At 47.1% G+C, this 22,803-nt stretch overlaps 1 protein-coding gene across 2 annotated transcripts in view; it reads left to right on the top strand.

The window, feature by feature from the left end:
* DCDC2C (doublecortin domain containing 2C) overlaps positions 1-22,803 on the top strand; it is an 82,228-nt gene that overhangs the window by 4,359 nt on the left and 55,066 nt on the right. For both annotated transcript variants that reach the window (XM_029050040.1, XM_029050041.1), the window contains exons 3-5: positions 9,620-9,696; positions 14,615-14,743; positions 15,862-15,999. In XM_029050040.1, the coding sequence (XP_028905873.1) occupies positions 9,620-9,696; positions 14,615-14,743; positions 15,862-15,999 (344 nt within the window). The remainder of the gene's footprint in view (positions 1-9,619; positions 9,697-14,614; positions 14,744-15,861; positions 16,000-22,803) is intronic.

Raw genomic sequence — 22,803 nt, 5'->3', positions numbered from 1 at the left:
CCATTTTGGGGAGGATTGCTGATTCCGTGTGATCCCGGAGTGTTTCTCGGCGGGGGACCGCCAAACCCCTATTCTATTTACCGCAGAGCCGGAGCCAATAGGGAAGCATCGTGGCCTAGTGGATAGAGCACAGGCCTGCGAGTCAGAAGGACCTGCGTTCTAATCCCGGCTTCACCACGTGCCTGCTGCGTGACCTTGGGCAAGTCACTTCACTTCTCTGGGCCTCAGTTACCTCATCCGCAAAGAGGGGTTAAAGACTGTGAGCCCCCTGTGGGACACGGACTGTGTCCAACCCAGTTATCTTGTATCTACCTCAGCGCTTAGGACGGTGGCTGGCACGTGTTAAGCGCTCAACAAATACCACAATTACTCTCTGGGCCTCAGTTACCTCATCTGTAAAATGGGGATCAAGACTGCGTCCAACCCGATTCTTTTTTATCTACCTCAGGGCTTTGTACAGTGTCTGGCACATTGTAAGTGCTTAATAAATCCCACAAAACTCACTGTACAGTGTCTGGCACATTGTAAGTGCTTAACAAATCCCATAAAATCCACCAAAATTAGTCTAATTTAGGTTGAACGGCAGCTTTCTTTTCTTAACTAGTGAATACCTCGGCACACCTTTGATCTCCTCCAACAGCACCATCTTCTACCGTTTTCATAAGGTCATCTATACTCTTGAAAATGGACGCAATACTTCTTCATCGGCTAAACTTTAGCCGGTAGTGGGGAGATCCCTGACTTCTCTAATGAGGAGGTTTTGGCATCTTGCTAAGACGGGTGACTGAAGTTCGATGAGGAACTTTTGGGGCCATTTTGCTTCTGGATACGGTGTAGTGAACACACTGAAATCTAAATAATGCTGCCTTCCTAGTTCAATACTTTCTTGGTGATTGGCTCAAGGGTCTCTTCTAGACCTCAAAAAATCTGACCCAAACTGGGCAAAGACCCTTCTCTAAAATCCATTAATTGATGTGTAGTCAATCTAATAATAATTCATTCATTCATTCAGTCGTATTTATTGAGCGCTAACTGCGTGCAGAACACTGTACTAAGCACTTGGGAGAGTACATTACAGCAATAAACGGTCATATTCCCTGCCCACAATGAGCTTACAGTCTAGAGGTGGGGAGACAGTCATCAATACAAAGAAATAAAATGACAGATATGTATATAAGTGGTGTGGGGTTAGAGGAGCAGCGTGGCTCAGTGGAAAGAGCACGGGATGGGGAGTCAGAGGTCACGGGTTCGAATCCCAGCTCTGCCACTTGTCAGCTGTGTGACTGCGGGCAAGTCACTTCACTTCTCTGGGCCTCAGTTCCCTCATCTGTAAAATGGGGATGAAGACCGGGAGCCTCACGTGGGACAACCTAATTACCCTGTATACCCCAGCGCTTAGAACAGTGCTCTGAACATAGTAAGCGCTTAATAAATACCAACATTATTATAAGGGGAGGAAGAGTGAAGGGAGCAAGTTGGGGCGACGCAGAAGGGAGTGGGAGGTGAGGAAAAGGGGGGGCTTAGTCTGGGAAGGCTTCTTGGAGGAGATGGGCCTTCAATAAAGGCTTTGAAGCGGGCGAGAGTAGTCGTCTGGCGGATTCGAGGAGAGAGGGCGTTCCAGGCCAGAGGCAGTACATGGGCTAAGGGTAATCATTTCCTATGTGCCAAGCACTGTTCTAAACTCTGGGGTAGATACAAGGTGATCAGGTCGGACCCTGTCCCCGTCCGCCACTGGGCTCACAGATGAGGTCACCGAGACCCAGAGAAATGAAGTGACTCCCCCAAGCTTACTCAATAGACATGGGGCGGAGTCGGGATTAGAACCCAGGGCCTTCTGACTCCCAGGCCTGGGCTCAATTTACGAAGTCACGCTGCTTCTCTTAAGCCAAGGTGTGGAGGGCTCTGCCGGGACGTTAGCGTGATGATTGAACTTTTGCTTGGGGTCAAAGGCATCCAACAGTGTAGGTTGTAAAGTATAGGGCAATACTGGGTTATCGTATCAGGTGCCTTTTACATGTGGTGGCCATGATTTGGAGGAGTCAAAATATACGGTTTCAACATATATCGCTAGATTTCACTGAATACGTCCATTTCGGCAAAGCGAATTAATGGAAAAATTTAAGAAAATCTCCGGAGAGCTTGTTTTAATATAGAAATTCACTTAAGTTAATTAGGAAACCATCATATACCCTTAATGTAGTCCATAGAAATAATCTGTAAAATTCTCTAGTATAATGCATTTGAAATCACATTTCATTTAATGAGGGAGAAAAATGAATTAAGACAAACACCCCTGAGGCCTTACAACTGGTGTTTCCCATTTGTTTTAATGAGAAAAATGTTTGGTTTCAATTGGATTCAAGAGCTCCTATTTCGACAGCTTTGTCGTTTTATAATCCAAGTAAGAGGTTTGGATTCTGGGGGAGTGGCCACAGGACCAGATGAACAAATAAGGCAGCTCGGCTAGCTCCTTTTCTAATGCTTCATAATTGTAATGATGATGATGGCATTTGTTAAACTCTTACTCTGTGCCAAGCACTGTTCTAAGCACTGGGAGAGATGCAAGGTGATCAGGTTGTCCCACAGCGTGGCTCAGTGGAAAGAGCACGGGCTTGGGAGTCAGAGGTCATGGGTTCGAATCCCAGCTCCGCCACTTGTCAGCTGTGTGACTGTGGGCGAGTCACTTCACTTCTCTGTGCCTCAGTTCCCTCATCTGGAAAAGGGGGATTAAGACTGCGAGCCCCACGGGGGACAACCTGATTCCCCTGTGTCTACCCCAGCGCTTAGAACAGTGCTCTGCACATAGTAAGCGCTTAACAAATACCAACATCATCATCATGTGGGGCTCACAGTCTTCATCCCCATTTTACAGATGAGGGGACTGAAGCACAGAGAAGTGAAGTGACTTGCCTAAGGTCATACAGCAGACTAGTGCCGGAGCCGGGATTAGAACCCACGACCTCTGACTCCCAAGCCCGGGCTCTTTCCACTAAGCTTTCAGAAACCCACTGTCCCAGGGAGGAGACAAAGCCAATTATTCTTCCAAATATTAGGCTGAGTGGGGTGTCCTACCAAGCCTGAGGCTTCGTTTAGTCTTTCCCAACCCATCCATCAATCGGTAATATGTACTGAGCACCTCTACTGTACTAGACACTTGGGAGAGTGCAAAATAATTAGTAGACATAGTCCTTACCCCACAGGATACGAAGCAGCGTGGCTCAGTGGAAAGAGCCCGGGCTTGGGAGTAAGAGGAGGTGGGTTCTAATCCCGGCTCCGCCGCTTGTCTGCTGTGTGACCTTGGGCAGGCCGCTTCACTTCTCTGTCCCTCACTCCCCTCGTCTGTAAAATGGGGATGAAGACTGTGAGCCCCACATGGGACAACCTGATTATCTTGTATCTATACCAGGGCTTAGAACAGTGCTTGGCACAAAATAAGCGCTAAACAAATACCGTAATTATTAGCGTAGGATTTTACAATCTGAGGAACACAGACACTAAATAAAAGATGGGCGAAAGCAGCGGAGTACACAGCTAGTCACAGAAGCGGCGTGGCTCAGTGGAAAGAGCCCGGGCTTGGGAGTCAGAGGTCATGGGTTCAAATCCCACTCTGCCACTTGTCAGCTGTGTGACTGTGGGCCAGTCACTTCACTTCTCTGGGCCTCAGTTCCCTCACCTGTAAAATGGGGATTAAAAGACCGTGAGCCTCACGTGGGACGACCTGATGACCCTGTATCTACCCCAGCGCCTAGAACAGTGCTCTGCATATAGTAAGCGCTTAACAAATACCAACATTATTATTTTAACTGGGTAACTGACGGCCAGTGACGTGACTCGTCCGAGGTCACACGGCAGACAAGCTCTATCCGCTCCTCCGTGCTGCTTCGGGGAGGAAGCCCGAAAGCTCTCAGGGCTTCGAGGAGCCAGCCTTCTAGCTGCAGTGACTTCCTCGAGTCATTCCCTTGCTTAATTGAAGAAACCAAAGAGTGGAGGCAGTAAATGGGCACTTGACACCCAGAGAGCTTTGAGACTTACAATAATTCATTAATTAATTCATTCAATTGTATTTATTGAGCGCTCGCTGTGTGCAGAGCACTCTACTAAGCGCTTGGGATGGTCAATTCGGCAACAGATAGAGACCGGCCCTGCCCAACGACGGGCTCACGGTCTAAAAGGGGGAGACGGACAGCAGAGCAAAACAAGCAGTCAGGCTTCGATACCATCAGAATAGATAAATAGAATCATAGATAGGTACACATGGTTAATAGAATAGAGTAATAAGTAATAGATACAGATATACACAAGTGCTGTGGGGAGGGGAAGGGGGTAGAGCAGAGGGAGGGCGTTGGGGCGATGGAGAGGGGAGGAGGGGCAGAGGGAAAGGGGGGGTTCAGTCTGGGAAGGCCTCCTGGAGGAGGGGAGCTCTCAGTAGGGCTTTGAAGGGGGAAGAGGGCTAGTTTGGCGGAGGTGAGGAGGGAGGGCTTTCCAGGACGGCGGTAGGACGTGGGCCAGGGGCCGACAGCGGGACAGGCGAGAACGAGGCCCACCGAGGAGGAGAGCGGCAGATGAGCAGAGTGTGCGGGCCGGGCTGCAGAAGGAGAGAAGGGAGGTGAGGTAGGAGGGGGCCAGGGGATGGACGGCTTGGAAGCCAAGAGGGAGGAGTTTTTGTTTCATGCGAAGCTTGACAGGCAACCACCGGAGGTTTTTGAGGAGGGGAGTGCCATGCCCAGGGCATTTCTGTAGAATGATAGTAATTCTGGTACTTGTTAAGCACTTGGTGTGTGCCAGGCACTTTACTAAGCGCTGGGACACCTCCAAGGTGACTTTGGGGTTCTTTAGGCTAGAGAAGGTGGGGGACTCCCCCCCAAATGATCAGACTGCTGAATAGATAACATTTCTGGGATTAGGTATTTACCCCCGTGCACATGAGAAGCGGCGTGGCTTAGTGGAAAGAGGCCGGGCTTGGGAGTCAGAGGTCGTGGGATCTAATTCCGGCTCCGCCACTTGTCTGCTGTGTGACCTCGGGCGAGTCACTTCTTCTCTGTGCCTCAGTTACCTCATCTGCAAAAATGGGGATTAAAACCGTGAGCCCCACGTGGGACAATCTGATTATCCTGTATCTACCCCAGGATTTAGAACAGTGCTCTGCACCTAGTAAGCGCCTAACAAATACCACAATTATTATTATTTAAAAAAGCTCCTTGGAAGTCTTTGATGACTGGTGTACACTGATACTCCTATTCGATCATGTGCAATGTGGGTTTTTTAATCTCTGTTCTTCGAGATTCTGGGATTGTTTTGGCCCTCCATTTAGCGCCTCTTGTACATAACAGTTCTATTTTCCTGGAAGCAATTAAGAGCGCCAACTCCGTACCCTTAGGGCAGAATTTTGGAAGTTTTGCACTGCTCACTTGAGGACTATCTCTCTGCCGCTTGATAAATGGCAGCTGTAGAGGCCGTGATTTCACCCTGGGGGTTTGCCAGTAGCAAGCAGAAGACAGCTATAAATCTCTCCTGGCAGTCTGTCACTTCCTTCCCTCCTAACTCCTCTGACTCTTCCCCCGGCTCCCTTCCACATGCACAATCAGCATTTAAGAAACCATCGGCTCTACCTTCAAATCCAAGAGCAGAGAACTGCAGCTCCATCTTAGTTATAAGGGGGCAGGGAAAATTACACAGGCTTGTGGATGTTTCCCTTTTCTTATTGTACGGAAAACACCAAGGCCCCGTGCATTTAATTACTAGAGTATTTAATTACACAGATTACATTGGGGTTAATGAATCATTACCACATCAAAAGATCAATTAGCATAGTTCCATATTTTTGCACAATCAAGCAGAAAGATGTTTCTTTGCGTTCCTGCACCTTTATAGGGTTTTTTTTTTTAAAGCACAATCACAACTGCTCTTTTGTTATTGAACTACAAGGTGGATTTTTTTGGGGGGGGGGCGGTTTGGAATGATGTGAAATGACTTTGTTTTTAAGAGCATGTGTTTAAGGCGAAACTAAAATGATTTTTTTCAAGGGTGAGGTTAGAGCACTCTAGCCTGTAGCACTTAACAGGGCTTGGAGCCTGATCATCCCACGTTCGTATCGACTCCCATCAGTTGCGTTGCTAGTTTCAAAAAGCCCTTTTGGGCTTCCCAGAGTGTATTCTTTTCCTTGTGGTTTTGTCCTTGATATTCACCATTTGGGGTATTCACTCAGGGGTATTTACTGAGTACCTACCTTGTGTATTTTCTAAGTACTTGGTAGAGTTAGAACAGTGCCTGACACAGAGTAAGCGCTTAACCAGTACCATAAAAAAATGGCAGAATTAATAGATACAATCGGTATCCCTAAGGATCTTACAATCCTGCAGGGAGACAGACTAAAATAAATCAAAGAGAAGGGAAGAGGGGGCTCTGTAGGTGAATAGGCATTCTAGTTAAGCACTTAGTACAGTGCTCCGCGTAGAGTAAGCGCTTAATAAATACGACCGAATGAACGGTTACTCTCTCAAGCTGTTCAGTGAGTAGTCAGTCTGAAACTACTCAGTGAGTCTTGTCTAACTATGAAAAACACATTTATGAAATTTGGTGTCAAGTGTATTGATAGTATTATTTGGAGGGAGGGGGATTTCTGCCGTTCGGATCATTCCTTCATTCAGTTGCATTTATTGAGCGCTTACTGTGTGTAACGTACTGCTGTTCTAAGCTCTTGGGAGAGTACAATATACAACAGACACTGTTCCTGCTCACAATGAGCTCACAGTCTAGATCGATCAATCAATCAATCAACGAAATGTGTTGAGCGCTTACTATGTGCAGAGCACTGTACTAAGCACTTGGAAGGGTACAGTATAAGAGAATTAGCAGGCACGTTCCCTGCCCACAAGAAACTTACCCTCTAATAATAATGATAGTAATAATAACAGTACTTGTTAAGTGCTTACTATGTGCCAAGCACTGTTCTAAACCCTGAGATAGAAACAAGGTAATCAGGTTGCTCCTCATGGGGCTCACAGTCTTAATCCCCATTTTCAGATGAAATAACCGAGGCACAGAGAAGTTAAGTGACTTGCTCAAAGTCTCACATCTGACGAGTGGTAGAGTGGGAATTAGAACCCATGACCTGGGACTCCCAAGTCTGGGCTCTTTCCACTAAACCATGCTGCTTCTCTTAGAAGAGTGCTGAACACATAGTAAAAGCTTAACAAATACCATTAACGTCATTATTAATTACAAACTAACCGAGTTGGTCGACACGTTCCCTGCCCACAGTGATGAAGGACTGGAAATAGTCTGGAAATAGATGGAATGAATGAAAAAGAGATGATGATGAAGCAGCCATCATTATTATGATGATGATAGTATTTAAGCGCTTACTATGTGTGAAGCACTGTTCTAAGCGCTGGGGGGATACAGGTGATCAGGTTGTCCCCCGTGGGGCTCACAGTCTTCATCCCCATTTTGCAGGTGAGGTCACTGAGGCACAGAGAAGTGAAGTGACTTACCCAAAGTCACACAGCTGACAAGTGGCGGAGCGGAGATCAGAACCCATGACCTCTGACTCCCAAGCCCGGCCTCTTTCCACTGAGCCACGCTGCTTCTCTGAGAAAAGCAGATCTGGTGAGCTCTGTGGTGGAAACAGGTCAATAATCAATCCTACTTTGTACCTACTCTGGGGAGAGTTTCCTATATAACTGTCACTTGTCTTCTGCCACTTGTCGGCTGTGTGACTGTGGGCAAGTCACTTAACTTCTCTGGGCCTCATTTCCCTCATCTGTAAAATGGGGATTAAGACTGTGAGCCCCACGTGGGACAACCTGATTCCCCCGTGTCTACCCCAGCGCTTAGAACAGTGCTCGGCACATAGTAAGCGCTTAACAAATACCAATTATATAAGCGCTTGGGAGAGCCCAGGCCAGTCGGTAGAAGGGATTCCAGCCTTCCAGCAGTTTATAATCAAATTCACTCTTATTTTACAGTCTTGTTCACACTTTGTTGATGTTAACGGACCCTAATGTCTACCCTCAACTAGAATCAAGCAATCAATGCTATTTATTGAGCGCTTGCTGTGCTCGGAGCGCTGCACTAAACTCTTGGGAGAGGAACAGAACTCTATCAGTTCCAGCTAAGCTTCCTGGGGGATGTGATGCAGCGGGGGTTGGTGGAAGGAATTTTTTTTTTGTAATGGTATTTGTTAAACGCTTTCTACGAGCCAGGCACTGTGGGATAGATACAAGATGATCGGGGCGGACACGGTCCCTGTCCCACTTGGGGTTCACACTCTCAATCCCCATTTTACAGATGAGGGAACCGAGGCACAGAGAAGTGAAGGAACGTGCCCGACGGGTCACAAAGCAGCAGGGAAGCGGCGGAGCTGGGAGTAGAACCCAGGTCCTGTGACTCCCAGGCTCTTTCTTCTAGGCCGCGCTGTCCTTCCCGAAGCCGCAGTCTAATCGGGATGTCTGCCTGAGGTCAGGTGGGATGAGAATGAGTGTGGTTTTAGGAGCAGGTGGGCTTTCTTTCTCCCCATTCCTGCAGTCCGATTGATCGGCGCCAACATCACTACCGTCAGAAAAAAACATCCTGGGAACAGTTGTGGGATCCCAAAATATTCCTAGCCATAGCCTGTAGTCTCCCTGAATTGGCTCTTGGATAATAATAACCAACCTCACACCTGACTGACCTTGATGTTGCCCAGTAGGGAAGATCCCACCTTCTGTAACATCATGTGCAAAAATGCAGGCTGGCTAACGCTCTGTACAATTATAAAAATTCATATATATCTAGATATCTATATCTGTGAGTTTAATCCGTGCATTATTATAAATGAAATAGTGCAAGGATTGAACTCTCACAGCAGCTAGTAAAGGTATTTAATGAGCTCCCCTGGGGTGCTATTCACTGAGAAGCTGCGTGGCCTATTGGAGAGAACATGGGCCTGGGCATTAGAAGGACCTGGGTTTGTCTGCTGTGTGACCTTGGGCAAGTCACTTCACTTCTCTGTGCCTCGGTTCCCTCATCTGTAAAATGGGGATTGAGACAATAATAATAATAATGTCGGTATTTGTTAAGCGCTTACTATGTGCAGAGCACTGTTCTAAGCGCTGGGGGAGATACAGGGTCATCAGGTCGTCCCACGTGAGGCTCACGGTCTTACTCCCCATTTTACAGATGAGGGAACTGAGGCACAGAGAAGTTAAGTGACTTGCCCACAGTCACACAGCTGACAAGTGGGGAAGCCGGGATTCGAACGCATGACCTCTGACTCCCAAGCCCGGGCTCTTTCCACTGAGCCACGCTGCTTCTCCTATGAGCTTCATGTGGGACGTGGACCGTGTCCAGCCAGATTAGCTTCTGTCTAGCCCAGCGCTTAGTACAACGCCTGGCATATGGCAAGCGCTTAACAGATACCATCAGGAAATGCACTCTGAACTAAGCAGTTGGAAATGTCCAACGGAAGCATGAAACAGGTTTCCTGCCCACAAGGAAGCTTCCATGAATGGATAAAATGAAAACAAACAACTTGAGTTACCATATGCACAACACAGGTCTAAAGTATTTAACGACAATTTGGGAGGGAATTGAAATAATATTTTCTGAACTGTCTCTCTCTCCTTAATTCTTCTTGTAGATTAAGCCAGTTGTCCACAGTGAACTGAATGTCCCTTCCAGATGGCAAACCTTCTTTCGCAAGCCTAGGGAAATAAAGTAAGTTGGTCTGATATGAATATTAGCGCTTGCTGTGGTTTTGGAAAAATGACGGTGCTCTTTGCTTAAAATTTCGGGGGGAGCGTGGGGTCGGCGGGTCTCCTGGTTTGAACCATTCATTCATTCAATAGTATTTATTGAGCACTTACAATGTGCAGAGCACTGTACTAAGCGCTTGGAATGGACAAATCGGTAACAGATAGAGACGGTCCCTGCCCTCTGATGGGCTTGCAGTCTAATCACTGCATACAGGAGACAAGCAGCAGCCTCTCTACCCACCCTAAGCTTGAAACACAGCACGGGACTACAGCTCATCTTGTTAAAAGCTTTATTAAAAGCACATCTCCTCCAGGAGACCTTCCCCGACTAAGCCCTCATTTCCTCTTCTCCCACTCTCTGCTGCTTCGTCCTTATTCTTGGATTTACACCCTTCATCCACCCCTCCCTCAGCCCCACAGCACTTTTGTATTGTATCCGTCGCACCCGTAATTTGTTTTATATTCAGGTCTGCTAGAACGTAAGCTCTCTGGGGACAGGGAACGGGTCTACCGACTCCCTGCTACTCTCTCAAGCTCTTAGTAAAACGCTCAATGAAACTATTGATTGTTAAACTAGCTGACGGATGCAGGAATCTGTCGTTTGTTTTCTGTGGGCAGCAGCTATAGCAGGAAGGGATGCTTTGAACCCTAACTCCACATTTCCTCTGAAATCACACGTGGTTTTGGTATTTTTTTCTATCGTCTATTCTGTAACTATCCCCTTCATCTTACTCTGTATGCTTGGGTGTCTTTTCTTTTTTTAATGGTATTTGTTAAGCACTCTGTGCCAGGCCCTGTACTAAGTGCTGGTGTAGATGCAAGCTAATCAGGATGGACGCAGTCCCCGTCCCACATAAGGCTCACGTTTTTAGTCCCCATTTTACAGCTGAGGGAACTGAGGCACAGAGAACTGAAGTGACTTGCTCTGGGTCACTTAGCGGACAAGTGGAAGAATCGAGAGAAGAAATGAGGTTCTCTGATTCGTAGGCCCACGGCATTTCCATTAGGCCATGCTGCTCCATGGCCTGGTCTCGAGAGCCTAATAGTGGTTTTGTACTCGGAGAATTTTTAGAGCCCATAATTCTTAAGATTAAAATTTACTGATTTGGTGGCTTGAACTCAGGGATGGAAACCAAAGGAATGGGTCAATATCACTTTTCACGGTCCGTATTCCTTTTCTGAACCACGTTATTAAATGTCTCGCATCTAGAGGGTGATTTTGTCATATTTGGGCTACTGAAATGACACCCTCCATGTATTTCATTATCCTGTATCCTTGCCCGGGCAGTTTTAAGAGCCGACACAGATAACAAAAATCACGCCATTTTTTAGTTAACCGGGGAGAGAACGACAATATCCCTAAAACTGGAAATCCTTTGATCTGACCTGAAAGCAAAATATATTTTCAGGGACAGATGTCAGTTGGAGAAAGGGTTAAGGTGTATAATGCCACCTCAGTTTTAAGCTCTTCAGTGATGAAACTGAAGATATCGATGATTTTTAAACATTGTACGACTGTATGGTTTTATTTTTCTTGAAAATCATTTACTGTCTTTCATATTCCCTATTTCACATTAGCGTCCTCAACATTTCCACTAGGTGGACCCAAATATCCATCTAAATATATCTGATCTTGGTTTTCAGAATTGTGCTGGCGCTGCCATGTTGAGAATCTAATAATTCTTAAAATACCCGGTGCCACGTGTAGTGGTTATTTACTGGTCCCGGTCCATCAGACCGAGCGTCCGGTAAGAAAAACGTTGGGGCCGAACTGAAGCAGGAGGGTGGATTGTCCAAGCCTCCGTAGATCAGACCAATCAATCGTATTCGAGTGCTTACTGTGTGCGGAGCGCTGTACTAAGCACTTGGCAAAGCACGATACGACAGAGTCGGTTTCTGTCGACAACGAGTTTGCAGTCTAGAGGAGAGACAGATATTAACAGAAATAAATTACAGATATGTCCATAGTAATGTTGGTATTGAAGCGCTTGCTATGTGCAGGGCACTGTTCTAAGCGCTGGGATGGATGCAGGGTCGTCAGGTCGTCCCACGAGAGGCTCACCGTCAATCCCCATTTTCCAGATGAGGTAACTGAGGCACAGAGAAGTGAAGTGACTCGCCCACAGTCACCCAGCTGCCAAGTGGCAGAGCCGGAATTCGAACCCATGACCTCAGACTCCCAAGCCCGGGCTCTTTCCACTGAGCCGCGCTGCTTCTCCATAAGTGCTGTGGGGCTGAGGGAGGGGTGATTCAAGGGAGCAGTTCCAAGCGGAAGGGCGACACAGAAGGGAGTGAGAGGAGAGGAGGGCTTAATCGGGGAAGGCCTCCTGGAGGAGAGGGGCCTTCAGGAAGGCATGGAAGGTGGGGAGAGTCCTCGCCTGTCTGACATGAAGAGGGAGGGCGTTCCAGGTCAGAGCCAGAATGCGGGCGAGGGCCAGCGGCGAGATAGAAGAGATCCAGGTCCAGCGAGATGGTCGGCATTAGAGGAGCGGAGCGTGCGGGCTGGGTTGGAGTAGGCGAGCAGCGGGGTAAGGAGCGGCAGAAAGATAGAACCTAAAAAATAAATAAATAAACTGTGGTATTTGTTAAGCGCTTACTCTGTGCAAAGCACTGTTCTAAGCACTGGGGGGATACAAGGTGATCAGGTTGTCCCACGTGGGGCTCCCAGCTTTTTAATCCCCATTTGACAGATGAGGTAACTGAGGCCCAGAGAAGTCAAGTGACTTGCCCAAGGTCACACAGCTGACTAGCGGCAGAGCCGGGATCAGAACCCGTGACCTCTGACTCCCAAGCCCGTGCTCTTTCCACTGAGGCGTGCTGCTTCTCCCTCTGAATTCTGTATGCTTGGTTGAAGGCTGTGTGGTCCCCCTAGAATACGTACTCCGGAGTCATCGTGGCTCAGTGGAAAGAGCCCGGGTTTGGGAGTCAGAGGTCGTGGGTTCTAATCCCGGCTCCGCCGCTTGTCAGCTGTGTGACTTTGGGCAAGTCACTTCACTTCTCTGGGCCTCATTTCCCTCATCTGTAATATGGGGATGAAGACTGTGAGCCCCATGAGGGACAACCTGATCGCCTTGTATCCCCCCCCAGCGCTTAGAACAGTGCTTTGCACATAGTAAGCGCTTAATAAATACCAACATTATTTCACAGCTCATCATATTTTGGCCCACGGACTGAAGTTGGCTGTATAACCCGTGCTTGAAAATAGTCATTTTCCCATTCTGTCACTGGGTTCAGGACTTGATATCCTCAGGGGTCTGACGTGGGGAGAGAGAAATTTCCCTCTTGCCCCTTTCACCTCTGGTGTATCTGCCTTTGGGCTGACAGCAGTTAGGTAAATATCTTCATTCTCTGCTATTTCCCGTAGCCATAACTTATTTTAATGTTTTTCTGTCTGTAGACTGAAAACATCTCGAAGGCAGGGATGGTGGTATTGTAATAAAAATCATGATGGTATTTGTTGAGCGCTTACTATGTGCCGAGCACTGTTCTTTCGCAAGTACTTAGTGCACGCTGTGCACACAGTAAATGCTCAATAAATGCCATTTTCGAATTTCAATCTCTCTCTACTACTCTCTTTGCTTCTCTAGAGAAGCAGCGTGGCCCAAAGGAAAGAATACAGGCCTGGGAAGCGGAGCGCCTGGGTTCTGATCCCAACGCCTCCTCTTGTCTACCCCTGCGCTTAGAACAGAGCTTGACGCATAGTAAACACTGAATACCACAATTAGAGATGGTAACTGTATTTGTTAAGCCCTTAGTGTATCAAACCCTGTGCTGAGCACTGGAGTAGAGACAATACAATCAGATCAGACAGTCCCTGCCCCACAGGGGGTTCACAGTCTAAGGAGGAGGGAAGATGGCTTTTTTACAATCCCCAGTTTAACCGATGAGGTGAGTTAAGTATCGAAGCGGCCTGGCTCAGTGGAAAGAGCCCAGGCTGGGGAGTCAGAGGTGATGGGTTCGAATCCCTGCTCTGCCGCTTGTCAGCTGCGTGAGCGTGGGCAAGTCACTTCACTTCTCTGTGCCTCAGTGACCTCATCTGTAAAATGGGGATGAGGTCTGTGAGCCTCACGAGGGACAACCTGATTACCCTGTATCTACCCCAGCGCTTAGAACAGCGCTCTTCACATAGCACTTAACAAATACCAACCTTAGTATTATTATTACTGTCTGCTTTGCGACCTGGGCCAAGTTACTTAACTTCACTGTTTCCTCATCCGTTAAAGTGGGGATTGTAAAACAGCCATTTTCCCTCCTCCTTAGACTGTGAACCCCATGTGGGGCAGGGACTGTCCGATCTGATTGTACTGTCTCTACTCCAGTGCTTAGCGCAGGGTTTGATACACCAAGGGCTTAACAAATACAATTTCCATCCCTAACTATGGTATTAAGTGTTTACTATGCGTCAAGCTCTAAGCGCCGGGGTAGATACAAGCTAATCAGGTTGGACACAGTCCCCGTCCCAGCTGGGGCTCACAGTCTCAATCCCCATTTTACAGATGATGGAACCGAGGCACAGAGAAGTGAAACGACTTGCCCGAGGTCACACAGCAGACATGTGGTAGAGTGGGGATTAGAAGCCGGCCATCTTACCCTCATAGCAGTCACAGCTAGTTTACTGGGGGAAGGAAAATCTTCCCACCTTATCCTTGATTTTATTGTTTTGACAGTCACTGGGGGGCAGGAAGGATACCACAGCTCCATTTAGTAAATCACTAATGAGACTGCATTAGCAGTTATAGTAATATTAAGCACTTATTGTGTGCAGAAGACTGTATTAGTGCTGGAAGAGAGTGCAAATATTAATATAACTTTTATTTTTCCTCACCGTTTCTCCTGATTTTCCTGACTGAGGACGTGAGTGTATTTTTGTCTTTTGACAGTGTGCTAACCAATGGGAATCTACACATTCCACCTACCAAGCTACTGATACCCAAATTCACTTTAACAGACTGGGATAATGTGCTTGCCATGATTGGAGAAAAAGTCTTCCCTCTGGGTGGTGTTCGGAGGTAAGGCGACCCTGGTAGTTCGACCGATTCAATCCATCGATCGATGGCATGTACCGAACGCTTACTAGGTGCAGAGCACAGTACAGCCAAATGACTTGGAATCGTATTTTTCCCCTTTCTCGTGCAGAATTACTGGGAGTAACCCGGTACTTGTCTGCCGTGTGACCTTGGGCAAGTCACTTCACTTCTCTGGGCCTCGGTTCCCTTGTCTGGAAAATGAGAATTAAGACTGTGAGCCCCATGTGGGACTACCTGATTACCTTGTATCTCCCCCAGCACTTAGATCAGTGCTTGGCACATAGTAAGCGCTTAACAAATACCATCATCGTCATCATCACCACATATTTTACCGCTGTTTGCCGCTCCTATTCACCTTGTACAATGATGCGCTTGTAGCAGATGCTAAAATCTAGGTGATTAAAACATTCCAGATGTTTTTAGAAAGCAGTATGGTCTAAAGGAGAGAGCACGGTCCTGGAAGTCAGAAGGTCATGAGTTCTAATCCCCGCTCTGCCACTTGTCTGCTGTGTGACCTTGGACAAGTCGCTTCACTTCTCTGGGCCTCAGTTACCTCATTTGTAAAATGGGGATTGAGACTGTGAGCCCCATGTGGGTCAGGGACTGTGTCCAACCCGATTTGCCTGTCTCCACGCCAGCGCTTAGTACAGTGCCTGGCACATAGTAAGCACTTATATGCCATAAGTATTATTATTATTATTATTTTAATCCCAGCTCTACCACTTTTCTGCTCTGTGACCCGGGCAAATAATTTATTTTCTCTGTATTCATCTGTAAAATGGGGATTAAGACTGGGACCTGGGCTGTGTCCAATCTGATTATCTTGTATCTACCTCAGCACCGAGAACAGTGCCTGGCACAAAGTAAGCACTTAACAAATACCATTAAAAACCAAAATGAACAAACAAAAATACCAATAAATTTCTATCGAAGTAACCACTACTCTAGCATCTTGATTTTTCTCTGAATGGTGGCATAAAATGCATCATTTCTCCATAGTGCTAAAGTATAGTATTAGAAAACTGGACAGAAGGATAAATTCTAAGTTTGAAAATCAAGTGACAACTACTTCAGCTTTTTCCTCCTCTTTTTACCTATAGACTGTATACGATGGATGGCTGTCTTTTGGGTAACTCAGATGAGTTGGAAGACCACCAATTCTATGTGGCTGCAGGAAAAGAGAACTTTAAATATCTGCCATACTGGGATTCCCCCAAAGTCCCCAAAGATATTCAAGAGTAAGAACTTTTTAATCTGTTGGGCTATTGTGCATTAGTCAAATTCATTCTGATTTACCAGTTAAATTATTTGAATCCTGGAATTCAGGGAAACGTACCCCACGCCCTTTGGCTACAGGTGTTGGATTGGTTTTTCTTTACCCTTAAGCTCAGGGTGACATTGTTCCTTGAAGATTGTGCGGTGATGGTGGGGGAATGGGGGAAGTTGTTCTTCTTAGTATGCTGGTGTCCCTTATAGAATACAGAATATAGAATCTGAGAAAAGGCACCGCAGAGCAAATCTATGCAAAAGGAACCTGGTTCTACATGGAAAACAGCTGGTTAAGTTCCGGGACCCATTAATCCGTAAAAAGAGCATTGGTTCTTGTGACTTGCAGAAGTCTGGAACCTTCTGGACACTTTTCAAATGAAAAATCGGTTGTGTTCTATCTTTTGTCAGACTCGAGCTCGTGAAACTCAGGTTCTTTACCCCGGGGGATAATTTGTCAGAGAGATCATGCCTAATGCGCTGAGAAATATCATGTACAATTTTTAACAGACTACAAACAGGAGTTTAAGAATCAGGCAGTTGGGAAATCAGGAGGAAAGAAAGGAATTGCAGAGAAAATCGTTTTTTTACAAAAACAAAAAAACAGAGATCAAAGATAATTGCAAGCAACAGATAAAGGGGAACCTACTTTACTACTCTCGGGATCATTTACCTGAAAAATTATGTCTTCGAAATCATCTAGTGGTTGTCCATCCCTCAATGGTTCAGGCAGAAACTCCTGACCCGTGTCTTTTAGGCACTCAGTCTACTCTCTCCCACGACTTATCCGTGCTTCTCTCTCTCTATAACCCGGCTTGCGTGCTTCACTTCTCTCCAGCCAACCTACTCACTAGTCCTGATTTTCATCTCTCTTGCTGCCAACCTCTTGCCCACACCCCCGCCCTTCTTCTCAAAACTCCCCCTTCACATTCAATAAACGGTATTTACTGACCGCTGACTGCGTGCACAGCACTGTACCATAAGCTCTTGGGAGTTGACAGACTCATTCTCCGCCCACAGATGAAAACTCTGGAGAGGGAAGACACACATTCATAGAATTTATGCATCTGTAAATAAGTGGTGTGGGACTGAAGGTGGGTTGAATGCCAAATGCCCAAGGGGGTACAGATCCAAGTTCACAGATGGGACAGAAGGGAGAGGGAGCCAGGGAAAAGAGGGCTTAATCGGGGAAGGCCGCTTGGAGGAGATGGACCACACAGAAGGGAGAGGGAGCCAGGGAAAAGAGGGCTTAATCGGGGAAGGCCGTTTGGAGGAGATGGGCCGTTCAGCTGTCCATTGCTCTCCCCATCTTCCAGGGCTTTCTGAAGTCCCATCTCCTAAGGCCATCTTTCCCCACTCCTCAAGAACCTTCAGTGGTTGCCCATCCACCTCCCCAACAAACAAAAGCTCCTCACAGTCAAAGCAGTCAATCACCTTACCCCTCCTACCTCACCTGGCTACTCACCTACAACCCAGCCCACACACTTCGGTCCTCTAACGCCCACCTTCTCACCGTACCTCCATCTCGCCTATCTCAGCACTGACCTCTTGTCTCGTCTCTCTCACCCCTGACCTCTTGCCCACATCCTGCCTCTGGCCTGGAAAACCCTCCTTCCTCATATCCAACAGACAGTGACTCTCCCCCATTCAAACCTTATTGAAGGTCCATCTTCTCCGAGAGGCCTTCCCTGACTAAGCCCCGCTTTTCCTCCTCTCCCGCTCTCTTCTGCGTCACCCTGACTTGCCGCCTTTATTCATCCCCACTCCCAGCCCCACGACACTTACGGCCATATCTGTAATTTATTTATATGATTGTAGGTCTCCCTCTCTAGGCTGTAAGCTCGTGGTGGGTAGGGAATATGTCTATTGTTGTGTGCTCCCAAACATTTAGTACAGTGCTCTGCGCACGGTAAGCGCTCAATAAATACGATCGACTGACTGACAGACTCCGGAATGATTCTCTGTAATCATTCCCAGTCCCGGCCTTGCCTCTCCCCCAGTATAGCCACCACCTCAGACAAGCCCTTGTTACCTTTTGTCACCTCCTAACACCAGCCTCCTTACCAGTTTTCCTGCTTCCAGCCTCTCCCCTCTTTAGTGTTTCCCGTTGCTCTTGTTCGTTCATTCATTCGATTGGGTCATCGATTGGTCCAGGCGCATTCCGGATGGAGCAGGGAGAGAAAGCCAGGCCTCCCTCCAGCCTCCTCCCCCACAGGCCTGCAATCACCTGTCTCAGGTAGAGCCCATCAGTGCCTTGGTCAGTCTCTTCCTTCCTGTTGTTCGTGGGATCACAAACGGTCACTGACAAGACAGCTTGTTGTGGGTTCACCCCCAGAGCACTGTGCTAACCGCTTGGTAGAATACAATGTAACAATAATAATGTTGGTATTTGTTAAGCGTTTACTATGTGCAGAGCACTGTTCTAAGCCCTGGGGTAGACACAGGGGAATCAGGTTGTCCCACGTGGGGCTCACAGTCTTCATCCCCATTTTACAGATGAGGTCACTGAGGCACAGAGAAGTGAAGTGACTTGCCCACAGTCACACAGCTGACAAGTGGCAGAGCTGGGATTCGAACTCATTAAACAGACACATTCCCTGATCACGGTGAGCTCACAGTCCAGAGGGGTCATCTTTGTTGCCCCGTTGTCTTTCTAAAAAGTTGATGACAGCACCTCGTGGCTCACTGGAAAGAGCACGGGCTTTGGAGTCAGAGGTCATGGGTTCGAACCCCAGCTCTGCCACTTGCCAGCTGTGTGACTTTGGGCAAGTCACTTAACTTCTCGGTGCCTCAGTTCCCTCATCTGTAAAATGGGGATTGAGACCGTGAGCCCCACGTGGGACAACCTGATTCCCCTGTGTCTACCCCAGCGCTTAGAACAGTGCTCGGCACAAAGTAAGCGCTTAACAAATACCAACATTATTATTATTATCACCTCGCTACCCTCCTCATTAACCTCCAGTGGCTACTCATTTCTTAGCATCGAACAAATACCTGACTAAAATTCAGTATTCATTCATTCATTCAATAGTATTTATTGAGCGCTTACTATGTGCAGAGCACTGTACTAAGCGCTTGGGATGAACAAGTCGGCAACAGATAGAGACAGTCCCTGCCGTTTGACGGGCCTACAGTCCAATCGGGGGAGACGGACAGACAAGAACAATGGCACTAAACAGCGTCAAGGGGAAGAACATCTCGTAAAAACAATGGCAACTAAATAGAATCAAGACGATGCTTTACGTAAGCTCATGTTTTTTCTCCTTCCAACCTCCCCTTCTAGAGCTTTCTCACTCCTTACTCTCTCATCTCTGATCCACTGTGCAGATCTTTCCATCTTGTGGAGCTTTCTCTGTGAAACCTCTCTCCCTAACCTTTTTTTGGTCTTTGTTGAGCATTTACTATGTGCCAAGCACTGGACTGAGCACTGGGGTAGATATGATTCATTCATTCATTCAATAGTATTTATCGAGCGCTTCCTATGTGCAGAGCACTGTACTAAGCGCTTGGAATGAACAAGTCGGCAACAGATAGAGACGGTCCCTGCCGTTTGACGGGCGCACGGTCTAATCGGGGGAGACGGACAGACGAGAACGATGGCGATAAATAGAGTCGAGGGGAAGAACGTCTCGTAAAAACAGTGGCAACTAAATAGAATCAAGAGCTAATCAGGTTGGACACAGTCCCTGTCCCACACAGGGCTCACAGTCTTAATCCCCTTAATTGAAGCCCAGAGAAGTTAAGTGACTTGCCCAGAGTCACCCAGCAGACCAGGGTAAAGAACCAAGTGCGTAGCTGATGAAGAAGGGAGAGGGAATACAGTCTAGACAGCTTAGACATAGATCCTTATAGTCCTCCCTTTCCTCTCTCTGTAATTTATTGTAATGTCTTTCTCACCTACCTGACTGCAAGCTCCTTGAGGGTAGAAATCGTGTGTTGTATTCTCCCAAGCGCCTAGGAAGCACTAAAATACCATTGATTGAAACTGAGGCACAGATAAGTTAAGTGACTTGCCCAAGGTCACACGATAGGCCAGAGAAGGAGACAGTAATTAATCAATCACTGGTATTTATTGATCACTTATTGTGTGCAGAGCACCGTATTAAACTCAACTGTATATATTTTCATTACCCTAGTTATTTTGTTAATGAAATGTACATCGCCTCGATTCTATTTAGTCGCCATTGTTTTTACGAGACGTTCTTCCCCTCGACTCTATTTATCGCCATCGTTCTCGTCTGTCCGTCTCCCCCGATTAGACCGTGTGCCCGTCAAACGGCAGGGACCGTCTCTATCTGTTGCCGACTTGTTCATTCCAAGTGCTTAGTACAGTGCTCTGCACAAAGTAAGCGCTCAGTAAATACTATTGAATGAATGAAATGCTTGGGAGAATACAGTACAAGAGAGTTGGTAAATCTGTTCCCTGCCTTCTAGGATCTTACAGTCTAGAGGAAGCAATGTGGCTCAGTGGAAAGAGCCTGGGTTTTGGAGTCAGAGGTCATGAGTTCGACTCCTGGCTCTGCCACTAGTCAGCTGTGTGACTGTGGGCGAGTCACTTAACTTCTCTGTGCCTCAGTGACCTCATCTGTAAAATGGGGGTTAACTGTGAGCCTCACGTGGGACAACCTGACTACCCTGTATCTCCCCCGGCGCTTAGAACAGTGCTCTGCACATAGTAAGCGCTTAACAAATAGCAACATTATTATTATTATTATTATTATTAGAGGGGGAGACGGATATTTAAATAAATTCAGTCAGTGTTATTTGACAGCATTTATTGAGAAAAAACTGTATTCAAAACACTCTATTAAGTGCTTGGCAGAGAACAGTATGACAGCGTTGTAGACATGTAGACATCCTGCCCACGAGGAGCTTACAGTCTAAGCGGGGAGACAGACAATATAATAAATTACAGATAAGCACACAAGTATTGTGGGATTGGAGGTGGGGTGAATATCAAATGTTTAAGAGCGCGGATCCAATTGCATAAGCGACCCAGAGAGGAAAGGGAGTAGGGGAAATGTGGGCTTAGTTGGGGAAGGCCTCTTGGAGGATGAGATCGTAATAAGAATTTGAGGGTGGGGAGAGTGGTGGTCTGTTATATATAAAGAAGGAGGGATTTCAAGGTTAGAGAGAGGGTACAGGCACGGGGTCGACCGTGAGATAGTGGAGACTGAGATACAGTGAGTAGGTTGGTGTTTAGAGGAGAAGAATGTAGGGGCTGAGTTGTAATAGGAAATCAGTGAAGTAAGCTAGGAGGGCACAAACCGGTTGAAGCCAATAGTGAGGAGTTTCTGTTTGATGCGGAGGTGGATGGGAACCCCCCGAGATTCTTGGGGATCGGACAAACTTGGATTGAACTTTTTTTTTTTTTAGATAAATGATCCGGACAGCAGAGTGACGTAGGGTTTGGAGAGGAGGGATATTGGAAATAGGAAGGTCAGTAATAATAATGATGATGGTTTTTATAAGTGCTTACTATGCACCAGGCACTGTTCTAAGCAATGGGGTGGATACAAGCAAATCGGGTTGGACACCCTCCCTGTCCCACGTGCGACTTACGGCCTCAATCTCCATTTTACAGATGAGGGATCTGAGGCCCAGAGAAGTGAAGTGACTTGCCCAAGTTTACACAGCAGACAAGTGGCGGAGCCGGGATTAGAACCCGTGATCTTCTGACTCCCAGGCTCATGCTCTATCCACTAGGCCACGCTGCTTCAGTAGTCAAGACGGGATATGATAAAGGCACAGTAGCAGTTTGGATAGAGGAAAAAAGGGATTTTAGCGATGTCGTGAAGGTAGAACTGACAGAATTTGGAGACAGATTATGCTCATTATTGAATGAGCACGGGCCTGGGAGTCAGAGGATATGACCTTTAATCCCGGCTCTGCCTCTTGTCTGCCTGTGTGACCTTGGGAAATCACCTGACTTCCCTGTGCCTCAGTTACCTCGTCTGTAAAATGGGGATTGAGACCGTGAGCCCCGCGTGGGACATGAATTGTGTCCAAGCTTGTATCTACTCCAGCATTTAGTTCAGTGCCTGGCCCATCGTAAGCGCTTAACAAATACCATTAAAAAAAGAGAGAGATGAGTTGAGGATGATGCCAAGCTCACGTGCTTGTGTGAGGGGGAGGATAGTGGTGTTGTCTACAGTGATTGAATTATTTTAGGGGAGGAGAGGGTTCGGATGGGGAGATAAGGAGTTCTGCTTCGGATACGTTAAATTTGAGGTGTCGGTATATTGAGGTAGAGATGTCCTGGAGGTAGAAGGAAATGCAAGACTGCAGAGGTGAGGATTGGAGAGCTAGATTTGGGAATCATATGCTTAAAGGTGGTGGTTGAAGCCTGGGAGCAAATGAGTTCTCTGAGGGAGAATTATAGGAGTGGGAAGGGGGGAGTTTTTTCAGGATATGTATGTAAGTCCTGTGGGTGGGTTGAAAATCACTGCTTAAGGGCTACAAGGGCATATGTTACAAGTACATACAAGTACATGCAAGAAGCAGTGTGAACTGGTGAATAGAGCATGGGCCTGAGAATCAGAAAGACCTGGATTCTAATCCTGGCTCCATCATTTGCCTCTCGTTGTCTTTGGGCAAGTGACTTCACTTCTGTTTGCCTCAGTTACCTCAGCTGTAAAATGGAGACTTTCCTCTCCCTTCTTTCTTTCCTCCCTCCCCTGCTAGCCTGGAAGCACTCGGAGGGCAAGGAAGGGGGGGGGGGTCATTTCTACTAACTCTCAAGCACTTAAGAGCTAAATACTATAAATAGATTGATA

The sequence above is a fragment of the Ornithorhynchus anatinus genome, chromosome X1 (assembly GCF_004115215.2).
Source record: "Ornithorhynchus anatinus isolate Pmale09 chromosome X1, mOrnAna1.pri.v4, whole genome shotgun sequence".
Lineage (NCBI taxonomy): Eukaryota > Metazoa > Chordata > Mammalia > Monotremata > Ornithorhynchidae > Ornithorhynchus > Ornithorhynchus anatinus.
Note: the sequence above shows the minus strand (reverse complement) of the source record. Positions and strands in the feature narration are given on the sequence as shown.